This window comes from Erythrolamprus reginae, chromosome 3 (genome assembly GCF_031021105.1).
Source record: "Erythrolamprus reginae isolate rEryReg1 chromosome 3, rEryReg1.hap1, whole genome shotgun sequence".
Taxonomy (NCBI): Eukaryota; Metazoa; Chordata; class Lepidosauria; order Squamata; family Dipsadidae; genus Erythrolamprus; species Erythrolamprus reginae.
The window spans coordinates 32,414,113-32,436,803 of record NC_091952.1 but is presented as its reverse complement, the minus strand read 5'-3'; the positions used below and the strand labels follow the sequence as shown (position 1 = coordinate 32,436,803).

At 38.8% G+C, this 22,691-nt stretch overlaps 1 protein-coding gene across 3 annotated transcripts in view; it reads right to left on the bottom strand.

Annotated features, from left to right (window-relative positions):
* Positions 1-12,150: 12,150 nt before the first annotated feature.
* The window catches only part of ZHX3 (zinc fingers and homeoboxes 3), a 71,920-nt gene continuing 61,379 nt past the window's right edge, over positions 12,151-22,691 (bottom strand). For all 3 annotated transcript variants that reach the window (XM_070744738.1, XM_070744739.1, XM_070744740.1), the window contains exons 3-4: positions 15,590-18,461; positions 12,151-13,740 (exon numbers count right to left, since the gene is read on the bottom strand). In XM_070744738.1, the coding sequence (XP_070600839.1) occupies positions 13,730-13,740; positions 15,590-18,317 (2,739 nt within the window). In that variant the 5' untranslated portion in view covers positions 18,318-18,461 and the 3' untranslated portion in view covers positions 12,151-13,729. The remainder of the gene's footprint in view (positions 13,741-15,589; positions 18,462-22,691) is intronic.

Here is a 22,691-nt window from a genome sequence, read left to right as displayed (position 1 = left end):
TACTGAGATCCAGCCGTGTATTTTTGTAAGAGGAATATTGATCGGGATTCAAATTAACCTACGTGTGTTGTAGCATTGCTTGAAACAACAAAAGGTTGCTTCAAGGTAGAAAACGAGGTTAAAAATTAACCTGGAGGTATTCTAGGGCAGTGATGGCGAACCTATGGCATGCATGCCACAGGTGGCACACGGAGCCATATCTGAGGACACATGATGTGTTGTCCTATTTCAGCTCCAGCTGCTTTCGGGGCTTCCAGAGGGCAGGGGGAGGTTAATTTCACCTCCCCTAGGCTTCGGGAAAGCCTCCGGAGCCTGTGGATGGCGAAAAACAGACCCAACAGGCCTACTGGAAGTTTGGAAACGAACTTCCTATTGGGCTGTTTTTCACCTTCCCCAGGCTTCAGGCAGCTTTCCTTAAGCCTAGTGAGGGTGAAAAATGGCCCAACAGGACGTTTTGAAAACCGGTAGGCCCGCCAGGTCCATTTTTCACCATCCACATGGCCTGGAGGCTTTCCTGAAGCCTGGGGAGGGTGAACAATGGCCCAACAGGAAGTTTGAAACCAGTAGGCCCGTAGGGCCCATTTTTCGCCATCTACATGCTCTGGAGGCTTTCCTAAACCCTGGGGAGGGTGAAAAACAGCCCAATGGGCCTACCAGAAGTCCAGAAACTTCAGCGACCACTGTGTGCATGAATGGAGGGGCAGTGTGCGGGGTTTGTGTGCATATGTGCGGGGAAGAGGGCATTTGCATTATGGGTGTGGTAACATGCACGGACGGCGCCCAAGCAAAAAAGAGTTTCACCATCACTGTTCTAGGGTCTTATCAATTTCATCCTAAAACAAGATCTAAAAAACATGCACCATCACAACAAATGTGTGTGAAGTTAGCTTTTGACAGACACTGGCAGAATAATGTCGTGAAACCAGGTTACATCAAAACATAAACCAGCTTTCTTTAGATTAACAGTTGGGTTTACAAAACCCAACTAATTTAAGCTAATGATGCCTTTAGCTCTTCCTGGGCCAGGAAATGTATGCCGTTTATTGTACATACAGGTCTCTCCCATTCATTGTGCTGACTACACAGTGTTTATTTCTACCAAGTTAAATACAAGATGAATTAGTTGAAAAACATGGGGGTGGAATACTAGATTTACTTGTTACTGAGTCTGAATTTAAAGTATGTGCACAAAGTGTCTTGCTAAGCAAAGCTGAAGCTAATAAGGACATAGGAATGCTATGTGCCCATATAATTTACTTGTGTACATTTTGTACTAGTAGTAGTCCTATTCATTCTGGAGGCCAGACTCTCTAGATCTCAGACAGTCAGTCGCTATCCTGCCTGCTCTCCTTCCCAACAAGCCGAAGCTTAAGACATTTATTAGCTTGGTATGGTGTGTAAGACACAGGAAAGTGTTTCTTGCACACAATTCCCAAACAGATGATATAAAAGCAAATTTTGGTTAATTTTTTAAAATTTCTTTAATTTCTTTCTTTAAAAAATTCATGCTACCCTTGAAATACCCTTTCAGAACGTTGTTGTTGTTGTTGTTATTATTATTATTATTATTATTATTATTTTATTAGATTTGTATGCCACCCCTCTCCAAGGACTCGGAGCGGCTCACAACAAGGAAAACAATACAATGAATACAAATCCAGTATTTAAAAACAGTTTAAAACCCTTATAAAAGACAATCATACAAACCAAACAAACCATGCATAAACCTCAATAGCTAAGGGGTGTGCTAATTTCCCCATGCCTGGCAACATAGGTGGGTTTTCAAAAGTTTACAAAAGGCAAGGAGAGAGGGGGCAATCCTGATCTCTGGGGGGAGTTGATTCCAGAGGGCTGGGGCCGCCATAATGTTCTTTTCTAAGTGATTTAAGTGTAACCCAAACACCCAGGATGCTGGAACATGTGTCTACTTTAAATAAGAGCAATCCTGCCAACTGTACCTAAAGCATGTTCTAATTGTTATTTTTGTCTAGCATTATGTTAAGACAGTTGATCAGATATTTGATGTGGATGATTGAAGTCCCCTTTTTCTTTGTTTGTATCTAGATTATCATCTCTATTTGTTTTGTTTCCTGTTTTCAATCATTCATAAACTGTGCAGAGCTGTTGGGCATTGGGTGGCATATAAAAGTAAATTATTGTTGGTCACATAGTCAGCCAGACGTTTACATTGGATTTGACATTTTTATCTACCTACACAGTCCTTCCCAAGGACTAGGATAAGCATTTGTGGTTGTTGTTATTTTCCAAAAACACTTTCATGAATTACAATAAGAAGCATAGGCTAACACCAGGTAAAGAACTGAGAGCTTTCATACTGTTGTACATATAATAATTGACAAGATGTTTTTGTAAGAAAAGGAATGTACAACGTGAATGTAGTTTGCCCTGATTTCAAAAAGGCATTTCACTCTCTGCCACATACCTGGATTATCAAACTAAAAGACATCACTGGAAACATCAGAAGCTTTGTGCAAAAATGAATGGCATAACAGAAGACACAGTGGCTAGTCAAAGGGTATAGACTGGCAGAGATTAACATGAAGACAGGCATATTTCAAGCAGACTCAGTAGACAAGGAACTGTAGGTGAATGTGGAATGTTGCAAGTACACCAGACAGTTGAAAAAGAATGAAGAATATCTGAAGGATAGTAAAAACATACTCTGACGTTAATACACCATGAAGGTCCACTGAATAGCAAACTCACCTATAAGGAAGATGCATTTAAATGCTATCAAACCATTATTTCTTCAATGAGAATACTAAAATCCCACACCCTCCAGCTCTGCATTCAGTATGTTGCAATGAGAACTAGAGTGACTGATCATCTTTATATCGGTCTAATCTCTAATATGGCAGCATGGCTTTTCCCTACTGAGTTTGGAAAGCTGTGTATAGGACAGTGGTCCACATTTTAGAAACAAGATTGGCGGCAGAAAAAGACCTCATGCTCCATCTAGTCTGCCCTTATACTATTTCCTGTATTTTATCTTACAATGGATATATGTTTATCCCAGGCATGTTTAAATTCAGTTTCTGTGGATTTACCAATCACGTCTGCTGGAAGTTTGTTCCAAGCATCTACTACTTAGTCAAATAATATTTTCCCACTTTGCTTCTGATCTTTCCCCCAACTAACCTCAGATTGTGCCCCCTTGTTCTTGTGTTCACTTTCCCATTAAAAACACTTCCCTTGATCATGTCTCCACTTTGCCTTCTGTCCTCCAGACTATACAGATTGAGTTCATTAAGTCTTTCCTGATAAGTTTTATGTTTAAGACCTTCCACCATTTTTGTAGCCTGTCTTTGGAGCCAATCAATTTTATCAATATCGTTTTGTAGGCGAGGTCTCCAGAACTGAACACAATATTCCAAATGTGGTCTCACCAGAGCTCTATACAGTGGGGTCACAATCTCCCTCTTCCTGCTTGTTATACCTCTAGCTATGCAGCCAAGCATCCTACTTGCTTATCCTACCGCCCGGCTGCACTGTTCACCCATTTGGAGACTGTCAGAAATCACTACCCCTAAATCCTTCTCTTCTGAAGTTTTTGCTAAAACAGAACAGATTGAGGATTCTTTTTCCCCAAGTGCAATATTTAACAAATCCACTTGAACATATATTGTGATTTTTCTGACAGGCAGCTGAAGGAGATAACCAACTTTCATATTGACCTCCCCCCTCAAAAAACCACATTTCACCAAGAATGTGCAGAAAATTGTTTATTTCTCAATTGTTTAAGACAAAACCAATAAGGTCTCATTTCATCAAAATGTGTAAGCAAGCTGTTCCCACCCTCATAGCCACATATACAAAATGAAGGGAAACTTGCTGTAGTTCACTTCGCAGAAGTGGCATCGTCGCTGAAAAAGATGGCGCCGTAGTTGCCAGGCGCCGGTTCTCTCTTGCAGGAGAACTACCATTAGCATTTACCCACATCAACAGCTTCAGTCTTTTCTTCAAAAAAGTTTTACCAAAAGTACAAAAATTAGTTGATTTTTTTTTTTTTTGCCGTGGTTTGTAAATTAATCCTATATAAACAGAAGTTTGTACTAGCCCAGCGCTACTTACAATAGTTTCCCTATCATCAGCTTGGGAAGCTAAAGAGCTTAAGCCAGTCTGCTTAGTGAGATAATTTTACAAAGGATGAAAAAAGCTTTATCCATCTGTCTTCAGAAAGCATCCTAAAACAGATGGTATCTACAAAGCTCTCCAAAAGCACCTGTAAATAATCCTTATCCCCGCTTATCCTAAATAGGTAACTTTGTTGGGAAACTAGAGAGGGGATCTGTGTAAGATTGGATGGGTAGGGTGGGGGGACACACAGATAATTCAGTATTCTGCAATTTTGCTTTGGCATGAATGCTTTACACTTGCAGTATTTGTATCCTAAGAATAGAGCCTTCCTGCTCATTAACAACACCAGGACGCCTGGTTTTAAAAAGGAATTCAAGTTTTGAAAAGTATTACAGTATAAGTAAAGCTGATCCTGGGTACATATCTATTTTGGGGGGGATTTTTGTATTTTTGCTGGTCTTAGTAAAAGGCATGTTGCAACTTTAGGGGAATTCAAAGAGTGCTTATGCATAAATTCAACACTGTAATATTAGAGTCACTCGTGTTCATGCCCCTTGCAATATCTAAGGAAGAAATACAAATCTAGGCAGACATAGCACATATCCAGTTCTTGGCATGTCTAAACAACAGCAGTTTGGTGAACTTGTCCAAGGCTTATAATTCCAGTTGATAAACCGGTCCTATTTAAAGGCGGCTGATACAGTATATCTAAACCAATCAGTTCTTATGGGAATGCCATAGAAGAGCTGCACATGGACAATTACTATAGAATAGGTTCAACCGTCTGGACCAGGTGTTCTGCTCAGGCTGGTCTTTTGTAGCACTTGCTATAACTTTGGCCTTTTAATGGAGACTGGTGGGGATCAAATGTTGACTCTTAATTGGAAGCTGGGTGCTCCTTTATTCCTCCTATGTCTAAATCTCATCCAGTGTTGGGAAAACCTCCTAGCATTTTCTGAAGTATGATTCTTTGCCAACAGATGCCCCCTTATTCTGTAAACCTCATGCCCCCCATCTTGTAATTAAGCATTTTACAATGTGCTATTTCTATTGCAAAGGGGTGGTTGAACTGATTCTTAATTTAAAGCAAAAAACAAATCTCTCAGGAACAAATGAAATTAGCGATAAAAGTATGACTAATAAATACCACACGAAGAGACAATGTGTGCCGGCTGAACAAATTCCAACCCCCTTCTAAAAACATTCTGCGTTCTGGTTCATAATTTCCCCACAGCCTCACATTTCATCTATCCCTGTGCCTGTTTATTTAGAGAGAAACAAATCACAAAGGGTGAAGAGACCCCCTTCGAGGTTTCAAACGATAGCAAAATGACATCTGGAACTCTGTCTGTGTGTGATCTGCCTGATAGCAGCTTCAAATCAGGAATAGCCCACAATGACTCTGGGGGTAACACTAGACTATCATGTTTGAAACTTTTGAAAAGAGAGACATATGGAATGTCACAGTTGAGCCAATTTATATTTTGCAGCGCCTCACCTCACAGCTTGAAAAAGGCTGGGTAGGCCAGAAAGTAGAACACACAGAAGAAAATCCATCCAGTGATTTTTGTATGGTCTACACTTCAAGCAACACCAGCAGGTTTTACTGTCGCGGTTGCGTTCTCAAGTAGCAACCTAATAGAACTGTTCCAAATGGTGATGAATTGAATGTTCTCATCTCAGTGCTGGTGAAAACATCACCAGTGTTATTGGAGTTACTAAGGCAGGCTTGCTTGGTCCAAAGTATGTCCCCCATTACACTAGGCTGTGTGTTTTTCCTGCTATACCCTGTTTCCCCGAAAATAAGTCAACCCCGAAAGTAAGACATAGGAGACGTTTCGTTTCGCAGCATTCCCGAACAGAACATATATAACACTGCTGTCCATAAATTGCATCCCAAAATGCTGCATCTATCAGATTTAAAACACATCCAACATGCATCCAACATGCGGCTATGTGTTTGGATGCATTTTTGCTGCAGCAGGATCGCACCCTACCATATACCATAGTTTTAAATACGGTAGGGGGTTTGCTGCGTCTTTCGGATCGGGTCAAAAAGATGCATACGGTATAAAACACGCATCGGTGACACTGTTCCCTCTAAGCTGTATTTTTCTTCATTGAAAAAAAAAGACATCCCCTGAAAATAAGACGTAGCACATCTTTGGGAGCAAAAATTAATATAAGACGCTGTCTTATTTTTGGGGAAACAGGGTATGACTCTTAGGCTTATGTGCCCCCTAACAATTTGCACTGCATAATTATGAATGTAAAATATTGCCAACACTCAATGAAGGGGGGGGGTTTCCATTTAAAATGAATGAAAATGATGTAAAAGTCTGTGTGAACCTTGCAGTTTCCATATGATTCTTTGGATCCTTCTAAAATAAGGAGTAAAAGGCCAACCACTGCTATGTTTCTAATATAGTCTCATCTGGTTATGGATCATTAAATAATAAAGTAAATAAAACAATAAAATAAAAAAGAATAAAATAAAATGTAAAATACTAAGATAAAATAATAATAAATGAAATAAAAGGAAAAAAGAATAAAATAACTAGCTTGAAAAAAATGCTCAACACAGACCCTCTTTTAGGATAATTAGATCACCAAGGCAATAATGGGAAATGTTACTAAGATCGGATTCTGAAAATTCTCATATAGTGGAGATGGCCATACCTCTGGAACACCTGTTCTTCTGTTTTTGATTACCTACCTTTCCCTCATAAAAGATGTTTTACTGAAAAATGTTTTTATTATGTCTTATGTTTTAATTTCTAATTATTCTAACAACAAATGGTTCAAAATATTTTTAAATAAATCCAAATAATTACATTTGAATAGCTAGGTTCATGAAGGATACCACAGTATAAAGCAGAGGTCTTCAAACTTGGCAACTTTAAGAACTTGTGGGACTTCAACTCCCAGAATTCTCTAGCCAGCATAGAATTCTGGGAGTTGAAGTCCAGAAGTTTTAAAGTTGCCAAGTTTGAAGACTTCTGGTATGAAAATTCAGACTGAAACTGGAACACCAATGAGACTGTCCAGGTATGATTTATTTGCAAAGTCAGTAACTGGGCTTACTAAAATGCTTTTTCACGCCCACTCTGCACCTTCTCTCCTATTTGTGAAATATGGGAGATAGAAAAAGAATGAAGATTAAGGTTAATGCTTTTAGGAAATGTATAAGTTTTAGCACAAGCCTTAATGGGATGTCTACACTTTCTAAAATCTTACAGTGCTTTCAGCCAGAGATACATTTCTTACGAAAACATTTTAATAATCTTACAAAAATGGAAACAAAATCTGAAAAAGTATCCGATTTTTCCCATTCATTCATTTATTTAAAGGCCACTTCATTCCGAAGTGATTCTGGGTGGTTAACTTTAAAAAAACAACCCTGATTTATAAAAATACAGCCACACAGAGAAGCAAAAACACCAGAATGAAACCAAAACAGACCAGACCAAAACAAAGTAAAACCAGACCAAAAGACTATCATCCTGTTCCCAGGAACTGGGGGAATATCCACATTTTTAGTCATTTTCTGGAAAACTAAAAAAATGAGAGCAAATTTTCCTAAAATCTCTGGAGGGAACATCATTCCAAAAAGGAGGAATTGCAACATATAAGGTGTGCTTCCTTATTCCAAGATATTATTTTTTAAATGACGAAACCCAGAACATGCCTTTCCTGGGAGACCCTAGTGGGTGGACAGAGACAATTGTAGACAAGAGGCTTCAACCAGCCCAATGCCTGGAAGGCCTTTAAAATGGACAATTAGCATCTTGAATTTAATCCAGAAGCCCAGCAGCAACCAGGAAGCATCTGAGTCTCATACATATATACTTTTTGGGCTACTGCGTTCTGGATCATATGTAGCGTCCATATGGTCTTCAAAGGCAGTTCCATTTGTAAAGCATACTACATTAATCCAATCATGAGATAACGGGAATGAGTAATATTTGAAGAATTTCAGTCCAAGAAAGGACACAACTGGTACATTAAATGTTCCTGTGCAAAGGCCTTTATGGCCACAACTTCTATTTGTTCTAATTGATTTAATCAGTGTAATGAATCAAATGCAATACACCAATTGATATTAATTGGGTATTAATAGTAATTAGCACCAAAGATTCAGGTTGTTTCATAATTAACTTTTGTCTGATTGAGTAGATCTACCATATCTATTTTCCAGCCAAAATCATGTTCCCTTGAATGGGGAACTTACTTAAATGCAAATTAATTTAGCTCATTATTCTCTGAAAATATTATTGCAACATGTTCTCCAGTTCTGTTGGCTCACAACCATAAGAACTGTACTCTAACCTGTTGGAAGGGCACAAGGTTGAGGGAGGCTGGCCAAATATCACTTGCAGTGCTGTTCCGTTACTCTTTGATTTACAAGCACAATTTTGATCGTAAGTCATTGTGCTTCTTAAGCAAATTCTGGGGCTCTTGCAACCAACCTGCCTAAAAACACCCCTTAGTGCAAACACCTTGTGCCAAAATCCCACTTTCAGGTCAGATCTTTTCAGCCAGTGTCTTTGAGCCACAGGGTTGCTTAGCAAAGAGACTCCACCCTGCACGGGATGAAATCAATCGGGCAGGCAGCCCTTCCCCTCTCAAAGAGGCTGGCTAAATAGGCCTGTCCCAACACGGGTCCCGATGGAACTTTTTTTCAGCCAACCCCTTAGGAAGCAAAGGGAGTGGTGTCAGCAGCCAGCAGCAGCTTGCAGCCTTCCCTGCTGGTTTTTCCATTGATTTTCTGGGCAAGTTGGCAGGGAAATTTCAAGTGCCGATCATAATTGTGCGATTCCTAGAATAAAGTCCAGACAGGTTTCCAAGAACCCAGATTGCAATCATATGACCACAGGGTGCTGCAATGGCTATAGATTCAGGCACTGGAAGTAAGTCCCTTTGTTCAATGTCATTGCAAATTTGAACAGTTGCTGAATGGTTGTCAAGCAAGGACTACCTATAGTTATGTAGGGGCTTGGGTCTTTCAGACCTTCTTAGAATGCCAGAGACTGACTTAAAATATTCAAAATGCAAACAATGTCATCTACCACTGTACCAGTCTCTTTATACACTTAAATCTAATTAAATACTTGGTCATGTAAAACCTTATGCATTGTGGTGTTGCTTCCTGTGACAAGAAATGCTGCTGAGAAACCACCAAGAGATCAAAATCTACCCTTATAATTCTGCTTCAAAAACTGCACCAAGATAATGCATTTACCATAGATACTAATTTCCTATTAAATAAAACTGTCTTGCATATCTAAAGCATGTTTGTTAAATGAATTTGAGCTGTATAGACTCCATCATTACATGGTAATACAACTCTCCCTGAATTTAAGTTTGATTGATTGATCTATCAATAGATATGCTCACAATTAACTCAAAGGATAAATTTAACTGCAAGGGTATCGCCTTTTAATACACAAAAACAGAAAGTGAAGGCAAGCTTCAGTATGGGCTTACTGGAATATACACGTCAGAAATAAGTTATTGATTCAGCTAACTGTATCCTATCAATCATAATGTGTACATTTGTCTTCTCAATGAATCCAAGTTATCAGCCTGCATTTCTCTCGAGGGCAGTGCCACTGTTGGACTTTGCCCTAGTTTAGGTTCAAAACTAGCAGTTACGTGTAAGCAAGTGGTTGTACTACGGATTTATTACTTCCATGGGGTAGCAACTTTATCACAAGCAAGCACATGACATACTTCCCTATGCCAGAAATACTTTGATACTTCCATAAGACAGATATCCATTCAATTATGTTTGTTATTCTGATTTGTTCTCCCCAAAGTCAGTGCAGAAATTTATGGCCTGCAATTCATGCACATGGTATTACATTTGCCACAAAGCCTGGCCACTCTGATGCAACTAACATGAGGAATTGAGTTGCTCCAATACCAATGGCTCTTGTTTTCCAAATAAATTGGACTGAGTATCATGCTGCCCTTGAATAAAATCTGGAGTGATTGATTTTTAAACATGCTTGCAATGGTTTAAATGCATCCCAAACTCCAAACTCTCCTCAAAGAGTTGAGTGGAGCTTCCAATTAAACAACCATCTGTAAATGTATCATTTTTATGTGGATGCTATGAATAAACTAGTTGAATATATGTATTTACTATGTATACTGTATACTGAAAACAAACCAACATGTTTGGAGAGAAAAAAGAGAACTACCCCTTTGTCAATTCCATTGAACTGACCAACATTGCTTTTTTTTCCTTTGGGAACTCAAGTTCTGTTGTCATTCCAGTGGAAGTGGGTGTAGTTGTTCTCTGATGGCTTTAATGGGTCCCACTTTCTACTATTCCAGCTCCTATCCATTAGGCAAAGGTAACCTGAGCAAAGTCATTTTCATTTACTCTTCAAGTAACATATATTTTGAAAAAAAGCCAATAGAAGTAACAGGTAGGTCTTGGCACTCTGCAGTACAAGAAATCTGCTGGAGCCTTCCCCCAGTCTCAGAAGCAGAATTCTTTGTTCTCAAAGATGTGCATGTTACTTTGGTTCCCTCAAGGATAAATGGCAGATTGCAAGTCTCCTTTGTAAAAAAACGTCTGTGAGCCATGGATAGCTTTTAAACAAAGTATGGAGGGGAGCTACAATTATATTCTTCTTTCAGCATATGGATTTATCTATGCAATTAAAGAAATCCAAATTAAAATGCATTTGAACAAATTGATTTTTTCCTTGAAAGACTGATTGAGAGAATGACATCAAATATGAAAGAATACAAAGGGGTTTTCTTATATACAGTATACCTAAAACAGTATATGTGCATGCATGCACACTTTCCAGTTTTGCATTTAAGTTGCAGCATCAGCTGTGGCATTTTAAAACTACTAAATAAGTTTTAGCATACTTATTTTCATCCTGACAGTCCCATGCTAAACTAAACTCGGTGGCCAATAATATATTGTGTCCAATATACATAACACATCTTGACCCTGGGTATGAATGCAGTAAGGCTTCTTGAGAAAAACCCTAAAAAGAACAAATACAAGAACCTTTCTCCATCTGATGCTCTCAGATAGGTTGGATTAAAACTCTCTTTTTCTCCAACCAATAGTACCAAACTGGGAAAAACTACCCTAGACTCAAATAAGTAGATTATAATTCCCAGAATTCTCAGCAATGATCATGCTTATCAGGGAATCCTAATTGTTGAACATATATTTGGAGGGTTTCCATTGTTTGTATACGTTGATTTAGGCAAGTTAAACTTTTGGGGGGAAACAGATAAGATTCAATCCCAAATACAACCCCTGCATGAGAGCTGGTATTTCTCCCTGTCTTTGGAAGACCGTGAGGAGATGGTTCTAATTAATAGAAAGTTTCCCAGATTCCATTCAGTAGAACTCTGGGAAAATTTAATGCCACCAAATGAACCATCTAAAACAGAAGTCCCCAACTTTAGCAACTTTAAGACTTGTGGACTTTGACTCCAAAGTTGCCCAGTTTGAAGACCTCTGAAGTAAAAAAAAGATTTCTTACTGACAGTAATTAGCCCCAGCATGTTATATTCTAACTTTCCATATTATTAAAATAATGTGTTATCTTTCCAAAACAATGAATAGTGAAGACAAAAATGCATGCCTACTATAAGTGTATACTATATGCTTGTGTGTGTTATGAACTTAGCGAAGCTTGAAGCTTTTCAGGGTTTTTTCCTAGCTTATGAATAGCTAGAAAAAGCAGTAAAAGTTAAAAATATAGATAGTGCACTCTTGTGATGCAAGTGTCGGAATCCAATACTATTCTGATCTATGTGTAAAGAAATAAATTGTGTATACTGCAAACTAAATGCCTTCATGATTACAGCTATCTGAGGGGGTTACAGTTTCCTGTTACAGTATTGATAAAGTAGTAAATGTACAATATTTGCAATTAATAACAAAACAGTCACAATTTAGCATTTACAACCCTGAAAACTCAGCAATATTAATAATTAAATTTGAGGATTAAAGGGTGCCTTTTCAAGTCAGAAATTCTTACAGGGCTCATAGTTAATGGACATCTGTTATAGATGGCATCCACAAGGGTGTTTTTATTTTTATGAGTTGCTGTTTTCTCTCTTTTACACACAAAATACTTAAATTTCAACCCTTTTAGTGTCTGGAATGTATTAAAAGAAATATTCATTTGCTTCTATGCACGTGAAATTTAGTGAGTATTATTACAATTTCATTTTGTAATTTTATGCATGGAACTAGAAATATTATTCACCAGATCCTTCCCTATCTATATACTACTAAAACTCTCACTGTGTCTATTTGTTTGTCTATACATTTGTTAATCCAAATGGTGCATTATCCAAGTTTTTAAATCAAGGTACCTAAATCTATTAACATAAAGAATGTGTAAAATAATCCAGAGCCCATTACTCCTTTGGAATTGAGATTTCCATGATTTCAGACCATTTTATTCACAAACTTGTGTTATTGCTGAATTCCCCGCAGTCACATGATCATGATTTCTGACTTTCTGCCAGCTTCCCATCAGCAAAGTCAATGGGGAAGATGGCAGGAAGTCAATGTTTTTTTTTCCTGAGAACCCTGTTTTTTTGCTCTCCTGTGATAATTAGGTAAATATTGATTTATTGAAGTTCATTTGAAACTACAATTATTTTTCTATTTTCTTCTTCAATGATCATGTAGCCATCCAGAGTTGGGGTAAACAAAATATATATGTTCAAACTAAAATCTAATACCTATTCTGGTCATACAAGGCTGTACTACCTTTCTCTCAATGGATGACACAACAGGTCACAAATTATCTAGTGGCATATATAACTCCACTGTATGTAAGGAAGCTGCATTGATTTTTGGGGGGGATTTACTCTTGAGGAAGTGAGCATAGACTACAATCTGTACAGCAAATCCTCAGTTCAATGGCTCTCAGTTTGATAAGCCTTTGACACAATGGAAAGTGGTTTCAATCCATGAGAATGGCAATTTAGCTGCAAGTGACTGCATTCACATCACTTCCAATACTGCAGATTACCTAAATGATAAATTAGGTACCAACAGCTACCACAAATGACATCAATTCAGGTATCAACAGCCACTGTTTCCTTTCAAGAGGCCTGTTAATCAAGGTTTTTACTGTATTTTCAAAATCTGCAAAATCTAGAGATTAAAACGTAAAGAGAATACAGTTAATGCAAAGATGGAACATTCCGAGAACAAACACAAAGTATTTAGAATATGTTGTATAAATGATAGCTCATTTCTATTGGGGGGGTGGGGAATGTTTAACACAATGTTTCAGGTGCATGATCTAATGCAGAAAAAAGGCTGGTTGCTGGCATTAAGAAGCTGGTTCCATGAATATGAAGTTCGAAAGACAGTGTCCACTAACTGGAGCCAGATGGAGAATATCTGGTGAACACTCTCCTAAATCATAAAACAAAATATTAGGCTTTCCTCAACCCAAACCTTACAGTTTTCTTTACGGATGTCTTCCCTGCGACCTCCAAATTCAAATTGTGCTTCATGAAAAGAAGATCTTGGCATTACAATCTTCAGCAAAGATTCAAAACGACCCACAGCTGCTAGGTCCTTACAAAGTTGGCCGACTGTTTGAGCGAAGGCAGTGGTGGTTCAATCCATTTCTGAAAGCAACAAATACATGTGTCACAATGTGTTCTACAGTACCAGATGAACTAGCAAGCAAAGAAGCCAAGAGAGAGAACTGGAGGGAAGAGTTACCATGACCTGAACTGCTCTGAAAAAAAGGAGTGAGTTTATGGAAAATTGTGCTTTAAAACCAGAGCCTCATATTAGGGAGGGTTTGGCTAAAAATTCTTTTTTACTCAGCTGTCTATCTGAACTTGTGTATGTGTGTGTGTTTGTGCATTGCAATCCCTCCTTGATTTTCCGCCATCGGTGCTACTGGTTCTTAGAACCAGGCAGAACTGGAAGCAACCCACTGCTGATTTCTATTCATTTCAAATTCAGATCCTACATTCTATATAATTCCAATTCCATAATTCAATACTGAATTATTGGGATAATATAAGGATTGGGTGGCATAGAAGTCGAATGAATGAATGAATGAATGAATGAATGAATGAATGAATGAATAATACAAAGTTTTCTTTCTATCCAGCAAGATTTATCTTAAAACCCATCTTTGTTATTACATCTCTAGCTGAATTCTCTTAACTATTCAAACACTCACAGCCAAGTCACTTCCCTCTTTTTCTCCCCCCTTTATTGTCTCCCCTATAGTTGAAACTTCATTTTTTCTTCAAAAGTGCTATTATAAATTGTAATATACAAAGTAAGGATTAAGGAGCAAATGATCTACAGGCAGTATTAACTGATTTATAGTCTCTATTCAGACACTCCTGTCCCATGAAAGCTGAATCATATGGAAAGCTGAAACTAAACTCCAGAGTTTTCCTGACCCTCCCAAAAAAACATTAATGGGCGGTGGGGCTGCAGAATAGGATTCGCCACGCTTTGGGAGGCCAGTAGATTACATTTCACACATTGAAAGCATAATATGGACTCAAATAAAGTGCCTGTCACTGGATGTGATAAGTTACAGATCACATTTTTTCAGAAGACAAACAGATGATTTTTGTTGCCTGACATCCATTCTTTCCTTCTACAAGATACTCAAAGTTTGCTTTTGTCTTTTTTGGAAGAGAAGTTGGCACATTTCCAGGTTCTGGGTTGTTCTCACCAAACTTTTTTTCATTTTCTGAGAAAGAGTAATGGGAATTCTTGAAAAATAAAAATCACTAAATAAAAATGACATTGCTCCGCAGCATGTTAGCTTTTACAAATTTTCTTTAAAAATAAAAGAATTAAAATGTTTTTTCAAGAATTTTTTTAGAGGGTTTAACACGTTAAAAGGAAATGAGTATAATACAAAGGCACTAATGCAAAGCTCTTCTTCCCTGTGTGGAATCTTCATTGTTCCCATGTTCGCATCACCGGCAATATTTGCATACATATAACAGGAGCTATTGCCTTACTCAACACAGTTAGCTAGGATGAAGGCATGGCTGGAATTGTTACTATTAAATATGAAAAGGGAATGCCCACATAGAAATTTAAATCTATCAAGAAAACACTGGGTAAATAGTAGAAATTGCTGTTTAAATATCCATCCAAACTATAATCAGCCAAAAATTAGTATCCCAATGGAACACAAATTACTTTGTCGCTCTTATAGGAATTGGGTAGCTTCTATTTCTCTCCATTCAGCGTGATAGAAATTAATCACAATCCATATTAAAAAAAAAGCAATGTCTTAAGATAGCTTAGGATCCTGTTCTCATTCCTCTTCCCTATTGTTACTATTTTAAAAAAAGAGCATCAGAAAATAGATTATTATTTTTGTTCATTTTGTTCATTTTCCCACTGTTTGGTTTAAATAAATTTCTTGTGCAGCAGTTTAACAAAAATAAGTTAACAAAAATGTTAACAAAAAAATGCAAAACCACTCACCAGAATGTATTGCAGTCAGATGACTATCTGTATCTCCAAATTCTGCGCTTCCATCTTGACCTCCAGGTTCCCAAGATTCACTGTTCTCAGAAACTTCGGAAAAAGTATCAAAAGTTCCTTTCTGACTATTGGCTGGATCACCAACACTTGGGGGCTGACTATCACTGCTTGCATCAGATACGGCTTTGCTTTCTTCCGTTAGCCTTTCAGCAAACCACAATTTAACCTGCGAGGTGGTCATCTGAGTTCTTTCGCAGAGATCTTGGAGATCATCTTCATACAGAACCTTGTTCTTTTGAAAATAGTCTTGGAGGACCTCCTGGCTGATCTCACCAGAATTTGATAGCCCTTTGGGGAAAATACCTTTTTTGTAGTTTTCGTACCATCTCAGATTTCCATTTTTTAAACCATAGCGGCTATCTCCAAACCAGCGAATTACTTCAACCCTGGGAAGTCCACTCTGACAACATAATTGGTCATACTGTTCATTAGTAGGACGCTGTGTTTTTACAAACAGCTGCTTAAGCAAATGCTTCTGCTCAGCATTCTTTTTAAAGCAGAGCTTGGGTTTCTGTACCCTGCTAGAAGGACTCTCTGTTGTTGCTTGGGCGCCTGACGCTGCCAACTCAGTTTTCCCCTCTGATTCTGTCACCTTAAAGTTTCTAAGGTTGATTTTTATTGGGGTCACTTTGCGTTCACCTGGAAGTTGAGAACTTCCAGCTTCATCCAAGGAACCATTTTCACTTGATGCTCTGAAGTCATCCAAATCCTCCTCCTCTTCTGCAGACCCATCCCCAGCGTCTTCATCTACTGGTTTTTTTCTTTCTTTCTCCGCTTGTTTTTTCCTTTGCTCCGAGAACCAGCTGTCAATCTCTCTCCTTGTCATTTTAGTTGCGCTTCTCAGGCGGTCTACTTCCTCCTCTAAAGGGGAGGGGTTTTGTGCAAAGCTGCTTTCCAAAACTCTGAGTTGTTCTGGGGCCCTCTCCTTATATTTTACGGAGGAGAAATCAGGGGTCTGATGCCAGGATTGCCGGCGTGCTGGTGTGTGAACAGGTGTTGCTGATGCGGAAGTTAACTCTGTGGCTGGTTTTGGTGAAGTGGTAAAAGTGATTTCAGGCACGGTGTCTATGATGATTGTGCTATCCCCACTAAGCACAGATTTGTTGCCCCTAATATTTTTCCAGTGATACCTTCTGTCACTAAACCACTTTCGAACTTCCCTGGTGCCAAGTCCTGTGATTTTTGTCAGACGCTCAACTTCAACTTGGCTAGGAAACTGACTCCTAAAGAAACTATCTTTCAGTGCAGACAACTGTTCATAAGACTTCTTGTTTTTTAATAAGTTAGGATCTAAGAATGCTTGTGAAGAGATGTTTGGGCAAGCAGAAAGTTGGGACTGAGCAGCACTAACTACATTCACAGTTGATGCAATATTGGAAACTGACACAGTGGTTGGAGGTTTAGCTATGTGAGTCTTTGGAATGGAGGTTAAACCTATTGCATGAGATGAAGTTGCTCCCTGAAGTCCATTTGATATTATTGGTTGGGTGACCAGCATACCACTTGCTCCTTCAGGCTTTCCAACCGAATGACCAGGCAAACTGGCCTGAATGAGATGCTGAACACTACTAGGACTTGCAACTAAAGGTGTATTCAACACTGTAATAGTGGATTGGGGAACAGACTGAATCACAGTGTTAAACATTTTCTTCCGGGCATCTTCTATCTCCTCAGGTGACCAGCTAATACCCTGTTTCAACCTCTGCGCTGTAAACCAGATTTTCAGCTGCTCTTCCGGATACTTGGTCACCACAGTCAAGTAGCAAAGTTCAGCTTTGGTAGGGTAGGGAAACTTATGAAAAGAGTTTTTAAGAAAACTGTTAGAATCCATCGCTGCGTTGTAAGTTGGAATACTACTCAAGGGAATCATTACCTTAGGGAGGGATTTTGATGTTGGTAGGTGCTGGTGAACTTGTGCCTGCTGTTGCAGTTGCACAAGTTGTGTTATGCCTGTTTGTAAAATAGGCATATTTCCAATGACTGACCCATTGATAATGGCGGTTGATTTACCGGACTGGCTAACCGGCAGTGATCCATTGGCAAATGACAGTTCACCTTTTGTGTCTACATCCTTGACTGATTTACTAGACATATTTTCTTTCAATGTGTGGATTTTTTTAACTTCTGGTTTTGTTTTCATTATCTTCATAATGGGCGTTTTGGTAATAATAATTTCAGCTTGACTCTCTTGAGGATTACCCCCCAAGTGGTCCTGACTACCACTGATATTTCCAGTAGTCTGTTCCACAATCATGTGGTTAGCTTGTTTCACTACATTCCAGATTAAGTTGGTTTCTCCAACATGGTGCTCTGCATTGTGATGTGAAAGATCATCATGGCTCTTGACCGAGACATTACATTTCGCACACAAAAAGGAGGGGTCTTTACTAAAGTCTACGTGCGTGGAATCAAGGTGGCTAAGGAACTGATTAATTTCTTGACTAGTGAAATTGCAATCTTTACATCTATAAGAAGTGCTGTCTATAATTCCATTGTGTCCATTGGATAAAGTCCCACTACCGTGATTATCAACAGTGGTATCACAATTAGGCAGAGTGCTTGGAACCAATGTTCCTTCGTGATCTACTCCAACAGAAGTGGATTTCTGTGGTGCCAACATTTTTGCTGGTATCATGCAAGGTGTTGTGGATTTCCTTTTGCTGGCCATTATTGCAACCAGTGAGTACAATCGAAGCTTAGGAGGCAAGTATTATTTTTTGAACAATGTCTGCAGAGTAAATTTGAGCAAATCCATGATCTCAGACATATGTACGTCAAGAAATGGAACAACCGCTTGCATCTGCCATTGAATCTAAAAAACAAAAGAACAGTATGTTAACCAAATGCTATGTTAACCAAAGAAATCCTCATACCAGTATAATCATACAGCTTTTATTTCTCAACCGTAGAAGAAGATGCAGAATAAATTAGCTTTTCCAGAATTCAAATCAGAACCGAATACAATAGAAATTGCCAAACCACATGCTAATAATGATGCCTTAGCATTTTGCTTGAGCAATACTCTTAATTTGCAGGCACTGTTTTTATGTCAGCATTATCCATCATAATCTAACATCCAAAGGGAAATGGATTTGTACCCATGCTACACTTTAGTAAAACATAGAAACATAGAAGACTGACGGCAGAAAAAGACCTCATGGTCCATCTAGTCTGCCCTTATACTATTTTCTGTATTTTATCTTACAATGGATATGTGTTTATCCCAGGCATGTTTAAATTCAGTTACTGTGGATTTACCAACCACGTCTGCTGGAAGTTTGTTCCAAGGATCTGCTACTCTTTCAGTGAAATAATATTTTCTCATGTTGCTTTTGATCTTTCCCCCAAGTAACTTCAGATTGTGTCCCCTTGTTCTTGTGCTCACTTTCCTATTAAAAACACTTCCCTCCTGAACCTTATTTAACCCTTTAACATATTTAAATGTTTCGATCATGTCCCCCCTTTTCCTTCTGTCCTCCAGACTATACAGATTGAGTTCATGAAGTCTTTCCTGATGCGTTTTATGCTTAAGACCTTCCACCATTCTTGTAGCCCGTCTTTGGACCCGTTCAATTTTGTCAATATCTTTTTGTAGGTGAGGTCTCCAGAACTGAACACAGTATTCCAAATGTGTTACCTTTAGAGCATTATACTGTGGCTCCTACGTGTGGAGCCCTGTTGTGGTGAAATAGTCCAGACTATCAGATGCATGTCCCATAGACCAAAGACTTCCTCAAAGCACATTTCTCTGCCTCCAGTAGGATCCTCCTAACAAAGGATGCTTACCTTGGCACATAACATAAGGAGACTGCTTCAGCCCCTAGCTCCCATTCCTTCGGTAGAGGAAAAATCTTTGCCTTTAAAATCCAAGAAAGAAGCCATTTACCAAGCCTTGGAACAGAACTAAGAAATATTAAACTAATTATGTTCCGATCTATGTGAATCTGAAAGATCCAGAAAGGCAAGCAAGAAATGTTCAAGAATCTGTTTATTTCCAAGGAATGGGTATTACGTTTTGAGCTAGAAATATTGCATAATATTAATTTTAATTGGGAACACATACTAGGACGTTTTATGTCTCCACTATCCCTGATATATATTTCCCTGATGGATACTTAGCAATTGTGTGTCTTAGGTAATTGTTCAATAGTCTTCTCAGAATTGTAGGTTTTTCCATTAGCAATTATCTTGAGACCCGGTCTATGAGTCTCACTGCCCTGTTTTTATTTCCTCCATAAGATTGTTTGTGCACATGACTAAAGTTTTTTAAAAAAAGAATGTTAACTTTTTTGTTTTCCCACTTTCCAAAAAAATTATAGTTAATTTTGTCTATATTTTATGAGATTGTTCATAAAAGAAAATAAGCTGATTTCCTCATGCCACAAAGTCAGAAGATGCCACAAAGTCAGAAGATTTTTTTTTTAAAAATCATTTTTGTTAGGGTTTTTTCTTCTTCCTTTGTCAATAAGGCCAAGGTGAAATAGAGAGGTTGCTAGTGCCCAGTTTATGTCAGATACCAGGGGAATAATGCCAGGTTAAAGCATCCCCCAGAAGATATGTGGTTGCAACAATAACTACAAAGCTATTAAAAGGCAGAACAGGAACCAATATGGATCATTCTGGCATCATCATTCCTATCACCCATTTCCTTCCATGTTGACTGTATGACTGTAACTTGTTGCTTATATCCTAAGATTTTTATTAATATTGCTTCTTCATTGCTTATTTGACCCCTATGACAATCATTAAGTTTTGTACCACATGATTCTTGACAAATGTATGCACCAAGACAAATTCCTTGTTTGTCCAATCACACTTGGCCAATAAAAAATTCTATTCTATTCTATTCTATTCTATTCTATAGGCTTAAAATCAATTAGTGACATGCAATTAGGAAAGGAGAGATTGTAGAGACTTCATGAAACAAACTACCCAGCATACAAAAATAAGTGGGAGCAGGAAAAAGGAAAAAAAGTCATAGAAGTTATAGAATAACAAAGTTGGAAGGGATCTTGGAGGTCTTCTAGTTCAACCCCCTACTCACGCAGAAGACTCCATTTTACTCTGGACAAAGAGTTGTCCAATCTCTTCTTGAATATCTCCAGTGATGGAGCATCCACAACTTCTGATTGTAAACTGCTCCACTGATTAACTGTTCTGTCTGGAAATTTCTCTTTAATTCTAGGCTGCATCTCTCTTTAATAATCTTCTACCCATTACTTCTTGTCCTGCTTTGGAGAATAGGTTGACCCCCCCCCTCCTCTCTATGGCAGTAATTATTTATTTTATTATTATTTATTAGACTTGTACGCCGTCCCTCTCCGAAGACTCGGGGAGGCTCACAGAACACAATACAAAAACAATATGTGTACAAATCTAATAACTAAAAACTATAAGCTAAAATCCCGTTACATTAAAGAGCAGTCTATAACTCGATCTAAATTTAAATCTCGTGAGGCTCTTGCGAAAGGCGAGGAGGGTGGGGGCAGTGCGAATCTCTGGAGGGAGTTGATTCCAGAGGGCCGGGGCCACCACAGAGAAGGCTCTTCCCCTAGGTTCCACCAGACAACATTGTCTGGTCAACGGGACCTGGAGAAGGCCAATTCTGTGGGACCTAATCAACCGCTGGGATTTGTGCGGCAGAAGGCAGTCCCATAAGTAATTTGGTCCGGTGCCATGTAGGGCTTTATAAGTCATCACCAACACTTTGAATTGTGTCCGGAAACCAACTGGCAGCCGATGCAGCTCCTACTGGAAGGCTACCATCATGCCATCTCTAGTCCTTCTCTTTGCTAGACTAGACATATCTGGTTCTATTCATCGCTCTGTTTAGCCTCCAGACCCTTAATCATCTTTGCACTGTTTGAGTTTCAATATACAGTATTTTTTGTATTGGTTGTGACCAGAAATGGACTCAGTATTCCAAATATGGTCTTATTGGTGCAATACAGTAAAGTCAAAATATTCGTTCTGTGACTGTTCAAAGTTACAACAGCACTAAAACAAGTGACTTATGACTATTTTTCACACTTACGACCATTGCATGCACCTCCGATGGTCTCAATAAGCTCCTTTAACTTGAAATGACCCCATAAATCAAATAGTCTATGACTAAACGTCCTTAGGGCTGGCAGACCATTTATTTATTTATTTAATTGGTCATCCACTTCCCAAATAACTTTGGGAGGCTTTTAAGAACCAGTGTGTTTGTCTCTCTCTCCCCTTCTCCCTCTTTCTCTCTCCCTATCAATCCTTCTATTGATACAAAAGATATAATTTCTCAGCGGAGCAGTATAATGTCCCATTTAAAAAAGGCCTCAAATGCAAACAAGAAGGGTGAGTTTTTTTTAATAAAAAGAACAACTTCAATCATATATCTCATAAACTGGGATCACTGCTTCAGTGAATATTCCTCCAATTCATTAATCCTCTCAAAAAGACTAGAGTCTCACAATTAATGTTTTAATTTAATGACGTCACCTACAGACCAAATACAGTGATACCTCGTCTTACAAACGCCTCGTCATACAAACTTTTCGAGATACAAACCCGGGGTTTAAGATTTTTTTGCCTCTTCTTACAAACTATTTTCACCTTACAAACACACTGCCACCGCTGGGATGCCCCACCTCTGGACTTCCGTTGCCAGCGGAGCACCCATTTTTGTGCTGCTGGGATTCCACTGAGACTCCTCTCCATGGGAAACCCCACCTCCGGACTTCTGTGTTTTTGTGATGCTGCAGGGGAATCCCAGCAGGGGAATCCCAGCAGCACAAAAACAGGTGCTTTGCTGGCAACGGAAGTCCCGAGGTGGGGTTTCCCAGCAAGGGGAGCCTCAGCGAAATCGCAGCATCGCAAAAACACAGAGGTCCGGAGGTGGGGTTTCCCATGGAGGGGAGCCTCAGGGAAATCCCAGCAGCGCAAAAACGGGCGCTTCGGCTGGCAAAAGTGGAGAATTTTGGTCTTGCACACATTAATTGCTTTTCCATTGATTCCTATGGGAAACATTGTTTCGTCTTACAAACGTTTCACCTTAAGAACC